At 41.8% G+C, this 17,320-nt stretch overlaps 2 protein-coding genes across 5 annotated transcripts in view; both read right to left on the reverse strand.

The window, feature by feature from the left end:
• The window catches only part of map3k22 (mitogen-activated protein kinase kinase kinase 22), a 41,881-nt gene extending 40,449 nt beyond the window's left edge, over positions 1-1,432 (reverse strand). For both annotated transcript variants that reach the window (XM_080865172.1, XM_080865171.1), the window contains exon 1: positions 1,019-1,432. The gene's annotated coding sequence lies outside the window, so the exon portion shown is untranslated. The remainder of the gene's footprint in view (positions 1-1,018) is intronic.
• Positions 1,433-3,679: 2,247 nt separating this feature from the next.
• On the reverse strand, positions 3,680-15,874 carry dlec1 (DLEC1 cilia and flagella associated protein). 3 transcript variants are annotated; one of them, XM_080865869.1, is made up of 39 exons: positions 15,645-15,874; positions 15,407-15,547; positions 15,153-15,309; positions 14,353-14,466; positions 14,088-14,272; positions 13,649-13,866; positions 13,033-13,117; positions 12,844-12,931; positions 12,380-12,553; positions 12,142-12,278; positions 11,946-12,038; positions 11,702-11,792; positions 11,457-11,619; positions 10,998-11,190; positions 10,810-10,886; positions 10,518-10,680; positions 10,328-10,424; positions 10,090-10,220; positions 9,864-10,007; positions 9,641-9,771; positions 9,370-9,520; positions 9,100-9,216; positions 8,905-9,023; positions 8,644-8,823; positions 8,497-8,564; positions 8,270-8,421; positions 7,811-7,926; positions 7,638-7,708; positions 7,030-7,247; positions 6,741-6,902; positions 6,537-6,659; positions 6,342-6,436; positions 6,094-6,181; positions 5,781-5,978; positions 5,531-5,692; positions 5,296-5,446; positions 5,063-5,180; positions 4,828-4,953; positions 3,680-3,978 (listed from the first exon to the last, which is right to left on the reverse strand). In XM_080865869.1, the coding sequence occupies exons 1-38, from the start codon at positions 15,759-15,761 to the stop codon at positions 4,839-4,841; spliced, it is 5,103 nt and encodes a 1,700-aa protein (XP_080721995.1). In that variant the 5' UTR covers positions 15,762-15,874; the 3' UTR covers positions 3,680-3,978; positions 4,828-4,838. The 3 variants fall into 3 exon arrangements, with proteins under 3 accessions (XP_080721995.1, XP_080721994.1, XP_080721996.1); XM_080865868.1 differs by lacking the exon at positions 3,680-3,978 and having other exon boundaries at positions 4,763-4,953; XM_080865870.1 differs by lacking the exon at positions 3,680-3,978 and having other exon boundaries at positions 4,763-4,953; positions 15,407-15,465; positions 15,645-15,774.
• Between the last annotated feature and the right edge of the window lie 1,446 nt (positions 15,875-17,320).

Consider the following 17,320-nt stretch of genomic DNA (forward strand, 5'->3'; position numbering starts at 1 on the left):
TTAATAACCCAGCACGTTTGTGTCTGGCACCATTCACTGTGGGATTCTGTCCTCTTATCAGCACAGTGGTTTGTTTTGCTAGAGGCACGCCAGCCATATCTGTGGGTGGTTTCCACTTGACAGTTTGACTCTCAGTTTAAGGCTATTCCTGAGCTCCAGGGCACGCCACAGCGATGATGAACTCATCCATCAGGGTGCCGCTCAGGCTCCTTCTCGTGAGTGCACTTCCAATTGATTTGATTTGATGAAGACGGTGGCCTCATTAGATCTAATTTAGCGCATCATCTCAGAGCTCTGCCATCTCTGGATGAAGCTCACCTGCATCCTCGTCGCTTTCTCACCGCCTCAGGAAGGCAGAAAAATCTCTTCGAAACCGAAAACAAAAGGACAGGAAACAAAAAAAAGTAACACACGAAGGACTTTTCAGGACAAGAACACTGAGGTTTCCTCTTTTCAAGAAAAACACCAGCTAAAGTAACCACAGTGAATCACAGAGGACTGGAAAACTGACAGCAGAGAGAGGGGAAGGACACGGGCTATGAATGACTCTACAATCACATATGATGGCACTGACTTTCCAGCAATCAGTCACATCTAAAGACATGCAATTTAGATGTCTTTAGATGCTGTGCTGTGCACTGGAAACGACCACTTAGCAAAAAGCAAACTTCCCCCCTCCCCACTATTTTCTTTTTGTTGCAACAGAAACAGTTTGTTGTGTCTTTAAAACTTTATCGTGTCTCTTTCCTTGTCCAAATCCAAATTCAGCATCATAACAGCCGCACTGAAATCACCTGAAGGCTCTCCAACTAACACTTTCCACTTGCAGGAAGGCCTACCTGTAAATGCACTGCACGTGATTTGTGTTACGAGCACTCACTTAAAAAGAACCCATAATAACATAATTAATATCTGCAAGTTTACTGTACTGTCGTGGAGTTTTATTTCCTATAAATGAGAAATAATAGTAACAAGCGGTGCTCCCAAATAAGGGGGAAAACCCCACAGTGGTTCTTACCTTGTTATCTGTGTGTGTCCATGATCCAGTTGCGGCTGCAGGATTTTTGAAAATGAACTGATTGTGGGCTGTAAGTTATCACAGACACGCGACAGGAAGAGCGGAAAAATCCTAACAGATGCGGAGAAAATCTTCCAAAAACAGTGAGCTGATATCCGGAAACTGCGCTCTGGACTAAGCGCAGAAATAACAACAAGAACAAGCTGCACTCAGGCGCAAAGATATTCTTCTTCTTTCAGAGGTGCATAAATCCAGAGTGGAGTGGACAGAGGGGAATAACCTGCAGTGGCCGATGTGTTTCAGAGTAAAGTTTTTTTTCTTCTTCTTCTTCGCCCTGCGCTTTGCTTGTCTCAACACACACTACGGAGAGGAGCGAGAGAGCCGAGTTTCACCCCGGAGCTGCGCCTCTGATGTCAGCAACAACGTGAGCTCCAGGAAGTGGTGACGCTGTCCGGTGGTGCGTTTCCACGGCAGCGGCTTCAAACCTCAGAGAGTACCGCCACACCGTGGACATCAGGGGCAAATACATATTTTCCTGTGCTCCTACGCTCTGTGTCGCAAAGTTCAGGTGGACGGAGGTGCTGTGCTATACTGCAAATACTACTATCGATCCAATGCCAAGTAAACACATTTACAGTGATGATAGCAATCTCAATACTTTTAACTTATAAAGGCAGCTGACCTTACATTAATGCTGGGAGATACTGCAAGTTTTTGGTATTGATCTGATACCAACCTAACGTATAAAAGCAGCTTGTGTAGGGGAGGGCAGTGTTTATGACTTGTGAGATTAATCATCATCGATTTGCAAATTGAGACATTTTTAATTACCACTAAAACACTGAATTTTACATAGTTTTTAAATTTTGCCTGTCTCTAAAGCACTGTGGGTCCTCTTCTGTTGCTGTGTGTTGTTGCGCTATAACTGTGACATAATTAAAGCTACATGCTGAACTTAGACGATAGAAACAAAGTATCAATCCTACTGAGTCAGATACCAATACCAGCCTTGGTATTGATTCATACATGTAGTGAGCAATATGGTGGACATAGCAGGTTATGAAGTTGGCATTAGGCATAATCAGATTGGACAAACTTCAACCATCCCAACCAAAGGAAGACGAGCTAAAATCCAAATGTCATTGTTTTTTGGGGGAAGTATTTATGCTTTTTTCCCTCCTGTTTGTTTCCTTTAATTAACTACAGTGTGTGATTTTAATTGTATCCGTATGTCGATACATAGCATGCGGTAGAAAGGACAAAAATCGTGACACAGCTGTTGATGGGTTGAGGATTGCCACTTTAAAGGTTATGCAAGATGAGCAAGCATGAGTCTGATTAGATATATGTCAAATTTTCATATCATGCTGCTCTGTCAGGACTCCACATCTGGTGTGCAGACAGGCCAGCAGTGTTTGTCTCATTGTATCCATACTAAGCTGTTAGAAGTCTTTTTTTCTATCCATCCAGACTTGGAAAACACTGATATTTGGGATGATATGAACTATTTCATATCCAGGTAAAAATCCCACTGAGAATAAAACGCTCATTTTCAAGATCAATCTGGCAAAGGTTTGGTTTTGGTTTTTTTTGTTTTTTTGGTGGTGGTGGGGCAGTGATCAGTTCTCCACACATGCCTGCTTCATCAGTGCAGCTGAAGTGTTTCTAACTCCCCTCACTTGATCTCAGTGGGTTGACAGTGCCTGTTGACTGTCATCATAGCTCCATTTGAGCATTTTAAATTGTCAGATAAAGAGCACGAACACTTGCATCTGCAAACACTGTGATACTATTTTACCATTAGCATGAATAATAATCTGTATCTTTTCCCTGCATGTCAGCTAATAGGAGCACACACACATGGCAGCACATTGCTAACTGTATTATAAGTATTACACCTCACTAAATGATCAAATGCTCTACTTAACCACACATCACTGACTATGTTTGCCTCTCATTTGATTGCTGAGCATTTGCATTGTGCATTTCATTTGTATCTTGGGGGGGAAAAGGCTACCTGTGTACCAAAAATTATTTACAATGGGCATAAAAACAAAACCCGGAGGGAGACAATCAGAATGACGAATGCTTAACTGACCTTGGGCCCAGCATCAGATTAGTTCCAAACAGCAGTGTTTTATTGTGATCAGACATGCCCTTGCTCTCTGTAAGACTGCTTCAGTGCAATGAATATCAATTGGACATTTGCATCTCTCTATGGATTTGAGTGCTTGTAGATGCTAAACTGTGCTGCAGATGAACACGGCATGCAGCTGTTATGAACACTCACAGCCTGTGAGTGTGGGGGAGTTCACATGTTTTTTATTTGTTTTGGGGTTTTTTCTAGCATCACCTGAGAGAATTTTGGAGATCAGGAGGGTTCCCCAGAGACAAACCACATACTATACTATTATATACTTGAGTCATATACGCTTACATATAGGTCATAGTATATAACATAACCTTTGTCTATTGGCCATCTGCAGAAATATTAAAATCATACTAATATTCATGTGTCTCATGTGTAAAAAACCATGCAGAATGAATTTTAAACTGATTGCTGAGTATTGAACCTTTGCCTTTACGAGTGCTGGGAAAACCAGTTAGAATAGAGTATATGTTTAATGAACATGTTTACATACTGGCGCTTATCCTTCTAGCTTTTACATTTTGCTAAGTGGTCTCCTAGAAAAATGGAAAAAATGCACATGCAAACTGTGGCTGATATCGATTTGTTGGGAATCAATGAGGCCTCTCTGTCAGTAAGAGGAGCACCTCAGGGAACCCTTAAAATACTGGGAAAGTCTTTTTTTAAAGCAATGTTCAAAGCTTTTCTAGTGTCTTTGGCAGTTTTCTGCTCTGGCTACTGTCTCTTGGGCATTTTGCATGGTTTTTAGGTCCACTGGGACTAAAATGGAGGGTTAGCTGCTGCCTCAAATTTTCCAGACTGCATAAGACATCTAAAAAAAACACAGAAGAGATTTCTTCAGATTCTCTTAATCTTTTGATGATATTATGTTACTGTAGATGATGAGATTTTCAAAATTTTCACAATTTTAAGTTGAGCAACATTATTCTGAAATGTGTTCAGAATTTGTAGATGCAATTTGTTTAGTGGTTTTTCTTGAAAGGCTTTTGGGAAATGTTCTTTTTATACCCAGTCACGATACTGACCTGCTGTAAATGAACCGAATTAACTGTAAAATGTTTCTCCAGCTGTTTCTTTTTAGAATCACTTAATTCTTCAGCCTTTTGTCGGCACTGTCCAAGCTTTTTGGAGGTGTGTCGCTAACATCAGATTCAAAATGAGCCAATATTTTTCTTAAAATTGTGGATTGCTGCAGTTTTAAACATTTCATAACTGTTCTATGATCTGTTGTGATTAAAATATGGGTTCGAACATTTGCAAACTACTGAATTCTCCTTTTATTTAGATTTTGAAGTTTACTAACTTTTTTTAAAATTGGAGTTGTATGATACATGTGAATGTAGCTATTATATAGCTATTTCACAATGAAGTGGCCTCAAGGCTATGTGCCAACAGAAGCCACATTGCTGTTTTACTGGATAAATCACTAATTAATATTTAAACACAGGAAGTTGGAGTTTGCTACTGCGAGTCTTAACATGCTGCATCTTTCTGTCTGTATCTTTTCGTAATTAAATGTCTTTATGAAAACAGTCATGACTTAGTGTTCGCTGCAAGCACTTTAATGCCGCTGTACATAAAGAATAAAAGAAGAGCAGAAATGACCTTTTATATTTATTTATATTCTTACAGATCAACTATAAATAAAGAGATTCAACACCTTTAGCTTATTTAGCTCGACCTGGACATTTCATCAAAGGATCCTGTTCCCCGGAGCTGCAGCGTGACAGACGTCTTTATGAGAGGAGACCGGATAACCAGGAGAGTGCTGAACTCTCTGTCGTCACTGAAACACACATAACCACACTTTGAACGCGTTACATAAAGCTAGCTGGGTATTTTTTACTGTTTACGATTTCAATAGTAAAAATTCTTTCAATGGTTTGCTGCATTACCCGGGAGTGAAGCTGATCTGAAGACACTGGCTGCTGCTGGTGACGCAGTGCTCCTTGGACCCGAGCAGTCCAAAGTCAGGTGTTACTCCGAACACATGGGAGTCCCCTTCAACTGACTCTGTACAGGGTGAATGACACGAGTAAGGCTGACATGCTATGCAAAGCAATTTGGGCTTCACATAGAAAGATAGATTTCTAGGCAACATAGAGGTCACTGATTGATTTGTGATTACTTGTAATAGATTTCCAGAACATGTGGGCTCCACAGCTGTACAGATTTACTTCTCTGGTTTGCGTCTGGCCCACATAGCAGAGCCCAAAGTCGACGCTGACAGCAGATAAACGCAGTGTTGGAAGATCCAGATGAGCGCAGAGTGGCACCGTCTGCACAGAGCAAATAGACTATGTGAGGTCATATAGCAGCTCCCAACCGAGCTGTTATACACGCATTGAACAGATGTCCCTAACCTGCAGGGTGTTGTTGCTGTAGTGAATCAGGAGATTCTGCTCGAACCTCAGCTTCATCTGCCCGTTTGCACCGTGGATCAGCTTCACCCCAGGAGGGATTTCCTCATCTGTCTGTTCCACATGGTCCAGAAGAGGCAGGGAACAGTGGAAGGCCACTTTCACCTAGTATTTAAACAAAAGAGGGCAACACTTACAAATAATTGTGTAAATCAAATTCTAATGATGCTGCTGCATCCATGACTCATCTCACCCGCATGCTGTGTTGTGGCTTAAGCACTAAAGACTGATTGTCCCCAGACGGAGGATTCCTGGAGGTGCTGGTCGGGCCTCTGGGTTTTGGTTTGACCACTGAAAACGGAGGCTGAGTCCCCAGGCTGAAGTGCAGGGGCATCTCTGAAGTGTTTTTCAGCTGGAAGCTTTGTGTGATGTCAAATTCACGCACTACTATCTGCAAAAAAAAAAAGAAAAATAGACTGTTCAAAATTAACTTGGGACAAACATCTCATGTGTGCACTTGCATGTCAGAGCACTGGTGATTAGTGTTGTACACTTCTCAGACCTACCTCGTTGTTTGAGTTTGCCATCAGTAAATCACCGGCCGAAGCACAAAACTCCAGCACCCCATCGTCCTCCTCCGCCTGCACTAAAAGCCTGCAGCGACAGGAAGTCAAGAGGAAGATATGCAACTTAATCAGACCACCTCTGAGCTGCTTTTACCTAACCTCAGCTTATTTTAATTTAAGAAACATAAATCGAGCAGGATGCATTACGTGTCCGGGTGGGGATAAATAGCAGGAATATAATTGCTTACGCTGCAGTCTGAACGGCTGCTAGTAGATCCACTCTGACGGGCTCTAAATCCAAACCCTGAGCCCTCCCAACTTTACCGGGAACACAAGCAGCCAGCTGAATTACACACAACAATAAAGTATAAGGATTTAGGCTGGATCACAGTTATCTACTGTTTGCATTTCCCAGGATTTAACATCGAATCACAACAGCTTACCTCGGAGTCTAGGTTCATAAAACCCAGAGCCAAGCCAACACATCTGGACTTACGAGCAGCCCCAGAAAGGGTCAAAGGAGTAAAAGACACATGGATGGCTCTGCTGCTCTTTGCTGGAATCACCTTGAGATTTACAAAGAAAAGCATCATTACTCAGATGAAATAACAGACAACAAGCACGTGGCTAAAATCCTCCGACCGTACTATTTGTTGCGGTGTGATGCAGAAGGGGTAATCTGAGAGGTTGCCCATGTGAGGCCTGATGTGGACAGATATGAGTTTTTTCTTTCCAAGAGAGGGATAAAGACAAGTCTCCTCTTCTTCCCCACGCTCATCTTCAGACATATATTCTTCCTCTTCCACATCCTGAAATCAATACAGGAAAGCTAGGTCGAGCCATTCAAAGAAGAAAATGTGCGTTTATGAGGTTTTCCCACAGGATGTGTGGTAAAATCTTTAAGCATCTGCATCATGGTGTTCAATATATACTCACAGTCAAGCTTTGGAGAGAAGCACTTGTTTCCTCAGAAACTGTGGTGCGTGTTTTTTCCCATGCTGTTTCATTGAAGCTAGAAAGCCTCAGCGCGCTGCTCAGCACCTCGTTGCCATCAGCATCTTTAAGGGGGAAAGCGTCTCCAAACACCACCACAAAGTCCAGCAGTTTACCGTCGTTCTGATCTACGTTGTAAGTCTCCCAGTCCAAACGAATATCTGTCACCGAGCCGACATTTACATTATATCATTTAGAACTTATTTCTTCAAGCTGTATTTATGTCCTACGGGCAAGTGCAATTCAAAGTGCTTTCCAGTTGACTGATGAGCAGATAATAGGATTTCACAATGGCAAGGACAGCACTCTCAAAAGCACCGAAAGCCACTCGAAAACACCTAAAAGCGCCAAAACAGCAGCTACCAGTAAAGCCGAAGCTCTGTTTATATACATATATTATATATATATATTGATCTATTAAGCTCTATTATAAATCCCATTTGATATTTTTTATTCCAGTAATAAGCTGGAATGCAGTTAGTCCCTCAGACAGGAAACGACAGGGTCATTAAGTCCTTTTCCAGCACACAGTGTTTACTGAGAACACTTACCAAACATGGTGGGATTGTTGATGCGAAGAGAACGAGAAACGGTGTCACCACCCGATACATGAGTGCCAAACCTAATGATGAGGAGAGGTATTTCTCATTAAATGAGATAGCCGCTCATTAAAAATACACAAATATAGGTATAAATAGCTGGGGAAAAGGACTGTGGAACAGACTGTATGATTGGTCCCTGGTTCTGATCCTGTGCTTGTGGGCCCGTCATCTGGAAGTAGAGGGGGCAGCCTTTCACTGTCATATGGATGGGAATAAGCACAGGCTTGAGATCCCCCACCTGGATCAAAAATAAAGTACTGAATTAAAATAAAGAAAGAGGCCATTTAGATTCACCATAGAACTCAAGACACACTGCACAATCACTCCCTGCTTTATCCACAGTTTACAAAATGAACATCAGTGTGTACTAAATGACACCATAAACTCATCAGGAACATGTTTTCTGAGATCGTAGAGCAGAAAACAGGTGTCGCCACCTGCTGGCCATTAAAAGAAATGCAGATTTAAGGTAGTTCTACAATGGCTTTACCTTTTAAGACTTAGTAGCTACATCCATGTTTTATATCCAGTTTATTACATCAGTTACATCACATTTATTAGCTTAAACTGTGGCAACATACTTTGCATATGAGGTGGTCTGTGTACTCCCCCCACATGTCAGTGTAGGCAGTCACGTCCACAGCCCGACTCTCAAACGCTCCGAGTGTCCCCGTGTGTGGCGTGACAAAAAAAGCGGCGCCTTTTCCATGAGCCAGCAGGCTACTCACAAACTCTGGCAACGAGCAAACAAACAGAGTCAGTTCCTTGTTTCTTTATATCAAAAGCACAATCTGAAGATGATGCATACCCTCGTGTGCTTTTTCCTCTGCTTTCTTAGCTTGAAGAGAGTGGAGCGGATTCGTGACGTATGCAAATCTGCGATTAAGATGCAGCCAGTGTCAGATTTTCTGTCAAAGCAGAGTTATACTTTGATCAATAATTCAGCTCCCTTCACCTTTTCTCTGGCTGCTTATTTGGCTTCAAGGCATGGCAGGTGAAATATTCTGCCTCTACGGTAAAAGGAGCCGGGATAGCAGTTTGATTGGTTATCAGTAACTGCTTGCTAACAGCACTCTTCAAAATGACACCATCTCCAAACTCAAGTACTGGTGTTGAAGGACTCTGACCATTTGGACTAGAACGAGAAAAAACAGTTTTTTCAGTATCTGAAACGGAGTTATTTGATGCAGTGGATTTTTAGATGCAAGTTCACTACCAGACACCGGGCACACTGTAAGACACACTGAGTTTCTTGGGTTTGGCCACAATTCCAACAACAAGAGGGGAGTTCATTCCCTGGACTTCACAGACAGCAGCAACCTCGGTCAGCTCGAGCTAGAAGAAAAAAGGTGAGACTTTTTTCTTTCAAACTTTAGGTGTGTTCAAAAAAATGCTGCAAACTAGCACTTACGTCTGTGTGAGCAGTAAAAGTCACTGTGATCTCCATGCTGACTTTAGGTCCCAGAGTACCAGAGGAGGGGTCAAAGGTGGCTGAACACAGTGAAGCTTGTTTGCCCTGCAGCTCGGCCTGTTCAAAGCAACAATAACTATTAAAAGACAAGCTTGATATAGCCCACATGTCCATGGAGAAAGATCTATTTCCCATTAATAATATGTACTGAAACAACCTTTTCCTGCATACGCTAGTGCAACTTAATACAGTGAATGTTGTGTTGCATACCAGCCAACTGAACTGTGATGGCAGCAGGGTCTGATTGAAAAGAGTTACGGTGCCTGTGGCAGAAGCTCCAACATAAAGTTCAGGGAAGGACAGCGTGCAGTTCAGAAGACAGACGTGGGACGACTGCACGTCTGCTCGCACTGACAGGTGACTGTAGGGAACACACAGGTAGTGCTGTTACTTACTCACATCTTATTAATATGGTTTTTGTGGATTGTATTCTAGACTAAAAGGAGGAATCACATTGTTTTATGTGACTGTGCTTCCTTACCATCCTGTCCCATTTTCCACAGTCAGTTCCAGCTCAGTTTCAAACAGCTGGCAGGAATGTGGCTTAAAGAGCACGTCCACATTGCAAGAGGCCAAGGGAGGCAAGAGACCCCTGCTGGGTTCAACTGAGATCTAAGCAGCAACACAGATTGTTTATATGGAGTCACTTCATGAACAGAATGAACAGTCAGCCTAGCTTTCATTTTATCGTGTTTCCTATGTACCTGTGAGTCTTGATGCTTTCTCTCCAGGATCCAAGAGGCTTCCAGCTGGGTGGTATTGGTAAGGAGCAGGGTAGTCTGAGTCTGTTCTCTGGGTCTTATGGGTCCAAAGTCAATGCTGGGCACATTGAGAGTCACTGTGGGGCCCTGTTTAACACCACCAAATGATAGTAATGTCACAAAAATAGACGCTACAGTAATGCATTTATGCTGTGTGGTTCAATCTTACTTTGAAGGAGACTTCTACAGCCAGAGTGACCGGCTCATGGTGGTGCTGTATGTGGCAAACCAAACTAGTCACAATATTCTCTGCTTTCCCTCCCGTCACAGTAAGACTGAAGTCAAAACATTCATTCTCCTCTGGATACGGCCCAGTAAAGAATTGTCAAGCCAAAAAGCAAAAAAGATATAAACATTTAAAAATTATACTTTTTTGCACCATTAAGCAGATCAACTCTGTAATGCACCTATTCTGCCAGACGATGGCTCCACTTCTATTACATGACAGCTGCTGTTAATTCTCTCCCATTGAAAACAGATGAAGGTTTTGCTGTGGTTCCACATCTGGTGCACGTACAACACAGAAACAATAAATTCATTAATAATAGCGATGTGGGAGCAGAATGAAGTGATTTAACTCCACTATTAGAAACTAACCTTGAACTGCCTTGAAGTGGGTGTGCAAATAAAAATCTCTCCGGGGATCACAATGGCGTAAGGCTCCAGCAAGATCTGATAAGGCTCCGTTGACCCCTTGACCTCTATCTCCATGATGATGACGCTTGTTACCTTGGAGCCAGGCTGCACGGGCTGAAGGACGCTATATCTCCCCAAATTATACAATTTGTTAGATACAAAAAAATAAAAAAATGAACAAGGCAGGCATTGTTTAGTAAGCATCATGTGTGAGAGCTTGTGATTTTATTTTGTTATATTAACATTTATCAACCTGCTGTCGGAAGGCTCTGGTGGCAGCTGGGGGATGTCTCTCAGGACTAAGTGGCAGACACTGTGATAATCCTTTAACTTGAGAAAACACATTCTTCATTCAAGAAATGCAACATTGTTTACCACAATGATACAATGATTGCTGGATTTATTTATTTTTTTCAGCTATTTATCCCGAGTCCTCTTTACCTCTTTAGGACAAAAGATGAGCAGATACTCTTGGTCCTGGCAGGGAGCCAGGATGCCTGTTGAAGGGCTGACATGGAAAACCTCGTCTGTGGCCAAGTGGAACTGGATATGTGAGGCATCAGGGCTTTCCCGTGGAAGCAGAGGATGCAAGTTGGGCTTCATGATCTGCCAGTGAAAAGGAAGCTCCAAGTGGCTTTATTCCGAGATGAAGAAAGGAGAAAGAAACAGACATAAAATGTGTTATTTACTGATCTCTGAAAGGAATTTTGCTGTTGCAAAAAACAACAACACAGAGTCAGAAACAGAGTTTATTAGCATTTCATTATTCCATCCGGGAAACTTCAGCAATGTTAATACAGCTAGTACGGGTGCTTGAACCCTATCTTATGTTACCCTGTGGCCAAAAATTTGAAAAGGAAGAGATTTGCTTATAAAACACATGAGACGTGCGACTCTTACACATTGTTTCTGATGACAAGCTTCTTCTGTTGCACAGAGTGAGGGTTGCATGGGCTGAAACGGATAAAGTGCTCTGCAGTAAGGTCATGCACCTCTCCAACCACAGGAGGCTCCTCCCCCCCAGACACAGACACCAGCTCCAGTGCGATCAGCTGGCCCTCACCTGAGAAGCAAACGCACATTACACACAATGCATAATTTATTGCGGAGCATAGCTCTTAGCAATGCCTCTTGTTGGGATTTACCTTCAATGGAAATGTCTTTCACCTGGCAGTTGTCACACACAACAGTGAAAACCTGGCAGCTCTTCTCAGCGGTGGTTGGAAAGAAAACCACCTGTAAATCCACATTAACACTTTTTTTTTTACATGCTCAGTTTCCATAGATACAGTCAGCTGATTAGAAGTCAGAGGTGGGGGAACTGAAAGGAAAAAACAAAGAAGAATTGAATTAACATATTACTCTACCTGATTTTAAATCCAGACTCACCTCAACAACAGTGGCCTCTCCTGGCTCCAGTACAAAAAGGGAGGGACTGACAGCAAAGGGTGGCTGCTCAGAAAAGTATGTTCTGGCCAAAGACTATATAAAGAAAATTGGAGCTAATGAGAATGAGACTGAGCTGTTTGGTTGCAGAAAAACTGAATTAAAACATTGATATATTTATATGTGTCAGTTTTTTTACCCTAAAATTTGAAGCTGGCCACTCGTCCTTGGGAATAATGCAAAAGGTCCCAGTGCTGAGGCCCACATTTTGGCACAGAAACTCAACAAACTTGACTCCTCCAATGAGACAGTAACCACAGTCCAGGACTCTTGGTACTGAAGAATAAGAGGGAAGCATATCAGCAGTACATCGGCAAATGAAGTAACTAATGTGAATAACAACAAAATTGGTGGGGCAGATTGCAGTGAAAACATACAGGTGAGAATAGGAGGAGGTCTCCATGCCTCAATCGGTACCACAAATGGGCCCTCCGCCTGGGTCTCCACCACTATAAAGTCCTTGTAGTCTCCCAAGGAGTCTGGAGCAAAACGCAGCGTGTACTTACAGCTCATCCCCGGGGCAACAACGCCCCCTTCACCTGGGAATCTCCCTGCCAAAACGTATCACAATGACAACAATCTGAATTTTGTGTGGTACTGCTTATCTTCAGATAGCTTAGTGTAAGTTAAAACGTGAGGTTAATATTGGCATACAGAGGAGCTGCTGTCTCCACAGGAATGCTAAAACTGTAGTCCAAAATGAAAACTTTTTTTTGTGGTTAAAGCTCTGTGGCATTCCTGTTTAATGCAGTCACTTACACTTTGACACACTTGCTTATTTCCTCACCACATCAACAACAAGAAAATATGCACCATCCAATCAGAACCAAAAGGAGCTCACCCAAGCCAATAGAGAAGTAAGGAGTGGTAGGAGGGATCACTCGGATGTGGCGGCTTGAAGAAGTCACGTTTTTAAGCTCCAGTGTAGTCTGAGACAGGAAAGGGCAGGGCAAGGGCTTGTTACAGTGCACCAATTCACAGAAAAAGGAGGATTCCGTTTTTGTCTGGTTATAAAAGCTCTGAAACACACCTCATAGATGTTTCCCACACTATAGTCGGTGAAAACCACCACTGAAGGTTTTGCTAGGAAGACTGGAATCGGCTCCTCGGCGGGGCTTTCAAAGTAAGAGTACAAACACAACCGCACCTGAGCATTGTGTGTATTCACAATAAAGACAGGCTCACGGGAAGTGAAAGATAGGAAACAATCAGTTGTGGCTTTCAGTCACACTACAATACACAACACACATAATAGTCAGCTTGTCTTTTTTTTAGAGACGCTTGGCTGTACCAGCAGAGTTTATCTATGTACAGTACATATTGATTCTGTGTGTGTCTAGTAGAGTGTGGGGACGTGCATTTGATGTAAACAGCCTGACTGCATTATGTGAGACTACATCATGTTCAGAGTATCAACTTACACATCTCTGCTATGGCACAAAGGGGGTACAGCTGTTTTCCACTGAGGTAAATGATACTCGTGTTTGCTGTGGATATTGAAGGGGATTGTCTTGCCTGAGCTTCCTGCATTTCCCATGCAAAAATGTCCTATCAGCAATGTGCCTTAACTGTACATGCTTCCTTATCACAAAATGATAAGGATGTTCCTTGAAATTATTAAAAAGCCTTTTATTCTCTTTAATTACCTTTTCTTTTTAGCGCCTTTGCTCTCAGGCTCTGCCTTCCCTTTGGTTCTGGGCCTGATGAGGGACGTGCCGCCCTGCTGTGAATTTAGGGGAAGGAAGCGCGGATTGCGAAGGAAGCTCTGTCGATCTTTCAGCTTCAGAAGTTTCTCCCAGCCATCCGCTCGATCCTTCACACTTGGCTCACCCTTCCATTTTGGCTTAGTCTTGGTCTGGTTTGGCTTGGAAGATGATTTTGATGGAATTACATTTTGAATTTGAATGCACGTTGTTCCCAGGTTGTCTTTTTTTGCTATTGTTTAACAACCTTTTTATCCAATCATTATTATTTTTGATTGTATTTGGAGAAGAAACACAAAAATTGAATTAAAATACCTACTCGACCTTTGCCCAGGAAAAAGGGATCAGCAGCGATATATAAAGATCTTATCAATCTCCTCACCTCCCTTTGAGTTTCCTTCCTCCTTGGGGTGTCTGAGCAGGACTCAAAGGTCACACTGTGGTCTAACTGGATGTCTACAAAGCCCGTTTTTTCTGGGCGGCGAATGACTGTGTAACCATCATCCTGAGGCTTTCGGGACACATGCATGGTGAAGGCAATGGTCGGTTTGGCAGGATTCCACTTTTCTGACAAGAAAAGAAAGTTTGTAGCACCGAATCACTGGCAACTAATAAATTTAAGATAAATGTTAAAGAGGGTCAGATACCTGCTGCTGGTGCTCGTACATGTGGTTTTTGTGTAGCCAAGTAATCCTTTGGGGAAATCAGATTATTCATTTCAAGAAGATCTTCATCCACACACCAGGAAAAGGCTGATTTGACTGAAAATAGGTATAAAAATCGAATCAAATGAGGCATTCTGAAAACAAATAAACACATGTAGATGGTGGGATTAAGCAAGCATGATGAGCTCTTTGGTACATGAGTGCAGAGATACATACAATCTCAGTGCATCAGTACCCTCATCATCTTTTTGTGTTCTTATTCTCACCTTCATTACTACTCTCTCACTTCTCTGATTTATTCTTAGTGCCGATTGGTTGCAGAAGGCTCACCACACACATATAAACCTAGACAACGCAGTGGTGGTCAGCAACTAGTGTCTTGGTCCCTCATTCCTCATCCCTCAACTCCATGAGCACTGACTTTATCTTTCTGTTATCAGCTTTGTTTACTAAGTATAGTTGAGTTTGGAGTTACCAGCAGACCTGTTTTCTGTTGCGTTTCTATTACTCTAGTTTACAAAAACTACTAGGAGAGAAGCCTGAATCCAATAGCCCGCTGTGTGGTTGGTTCACAGACTTCTTCTTCTTTTGTTTTAGCCGGAGCTCCCACCTCTTGTTTGTAATTTCATGATTGAAATCTTGTTGAATGCCACCAGCGTCATGACATCTTATATGTTAGGTTCCTTTGAGCCATACATTTAGGGACAGAAACACTAGTATATTACAGCAATATAACACAGTTATATTTTTAAAAGTTTTTAAAGTTTTTAAAAGTATCTCACCTGTAAGCAGTTCCTGATGATCACAGACATCTCCTGCTGTCGCCTTCATTCTCTCATAGGCCTGGTTTTCTTTGGCTGCAGCACATGCACTGGCCTGAATCATGTGATTGTCCAGCATGTCAACCTGCTTAATACGCTGTTCATACTCCGAATGAACCTGTGTGGCAATAGGGGAAAAATAACACTGTATTATTCTTCAGCTGACTTTTGACAGTGATTTTTTTTACAAGTTGTAGATGAGTGTATATGATTACCTGTTGGAGTTCTTCAACGTATCTGTCATGATAGCTGCCTCGTACACGTTTTGTTTGAACTAGGTTGGACACAGTGTCTTTTCTAATTATGTCGTTTGTGTAAAGATGCTTAAAGATGCTTGCTAGTACATGAGAAATATTCTGGGATACAACGAAAGAGAAGTTAGCTTTTTCATTAGTATTATTATCATTAGTTTTGATGTTCCCTAGACATTTAAAGGTGTCAGGTGGATCTTACCTGGGATTTTCCACACGCGGGTCTGTGAGTGTTCACAGAAGGGTCAGCCCGCAGCTTTCCTCTGGTCTCCGGCTCCTCTTCCATAGCTGACACGTCTACTGTAGCTAAATGGATCATGCCAAATGTTACAGAGGTGTTAGTAAGAAAGAGATATATTCGTAGCTTAGATTAAGTAATTTATAAACTGGTGCGACGACTTCATAATTTGTCAGCCATGTTTTCTTACATGGGGTTGCTATAGCAACAACCAAACTTCCTTCTAGACAGAAAATTACGTTTTAGCATTTTTATATGTAAATTTAAATTATATATTATTGGTAGTAGTAGTACTAATTCGTGTTAATATTAGGACGACAGTTTAGTTTAGTTTTATTGAAATCGGTTCAAATCACTTCTAAGTATCTTCTTCTTCTCTGCTCCCTTTAGACTGCGGTCAAGTGAGCAGCACTGACATGTGAAGTAACGGTCAAGCCAGCCGTACCTCTTACGCGTATTACGGTATGGGTGCTGACTGGCTTAAAAACACCTGAGTCTTCTGTATCCTGCCATTTATCACTATTTTGCTACTCGATCCACTTCCAGTTTTGAAATATTTGCAATACGCCCAACCAATGCAGTGTCGTCAGTGCAGGGGCGGATCTAGAGAAATTTTCTTGTGGTGCCATGGAAATCAAATGAGGTGGAAAAATCAAAGCGTTTTTTAAGCACATAATGTAATCTATAACTTAATTATTTTCTGTATCCCACATAATTAAACATCTCAGTTACAAAAAATAATAAATAAATATGTATCCCAATAAGTATAAAATCCAGAAAGCTACACAACATGGGGCGATTCATTTACAAACACAAGTCTAACTTGGGTTTCACACTGTTTTCTGTTAGAAAAATTCAAATTGTTGCTTACATTTACACAAAATGTCAGAAATCTGCACTGTCATGAACAAATGTTTTTCATCATTTGCTGGGCTGAGGTCTTTTGCACCTGCAAATTGTCTTATTTCATTAATAACCTCACTGGCACACAACAAAACAGCAAATACATTACACACTGACTATGTCTGTGAAGGTTCTCAGTCATCCAGTCTTCAAGCAACTTAAAGAAGCTCCTTAGACTACACACTGACTACATAAGACAACACAATGTACTAACTACACACTCCCAACACAACTCCACAGCTATCTATCATTTCAAAACTCTCTCACTCGTTAGCTCTTGTTGCCCAAACTCCCCAAACTTTCCCCTCTTCCTCAACAACCAAATCCCGCATGTTGCCATTTTTTTAACAGGTCGACATGGTACATTTTTCCACCAATAGGAAAGAGGTGGCTTTTTTTCTTTCTTTACTTTTTTTTAACCGCTTATAAAAAAAAAATTAATCATTGCTCTGGATTTAGTGGCTTGTCATTAAAATTTTAAAACTGATGTACTTTGAAGTAAGAACTTTCAACATGAGATAAAATAGAGACTCAGGGTGGCTGCAGCTTGTTGCTATGTCAGCTTCACATGTCGGTCATGTGATTTGGAGTTGCAGCACACAGAGGGTTAATAACACTCACTCACAACACTCATAACACCATTTGTTAATGGTGGAAGGGGGGTACAATTATGCAATATATTCAATTTTAGAATGTATATTCAGCTGTAATTGTTGCTGGGCTCAAAGTGTTAATGT

Source organism: Rhamphochromis sp. 'chilingali' (genome assembly GCF_963969265.1).
Source record: "Rhamphochromis sp. 'chilingali' genome assembly, chromosome: 18".
Lineage (NCBI taxonomy): Eukaryota > Metazoa > Chordata > Actinopteri > Cichliformes > Cichlidae > Rhamphochromis > Rhamphochromis sp. 'chilingali'.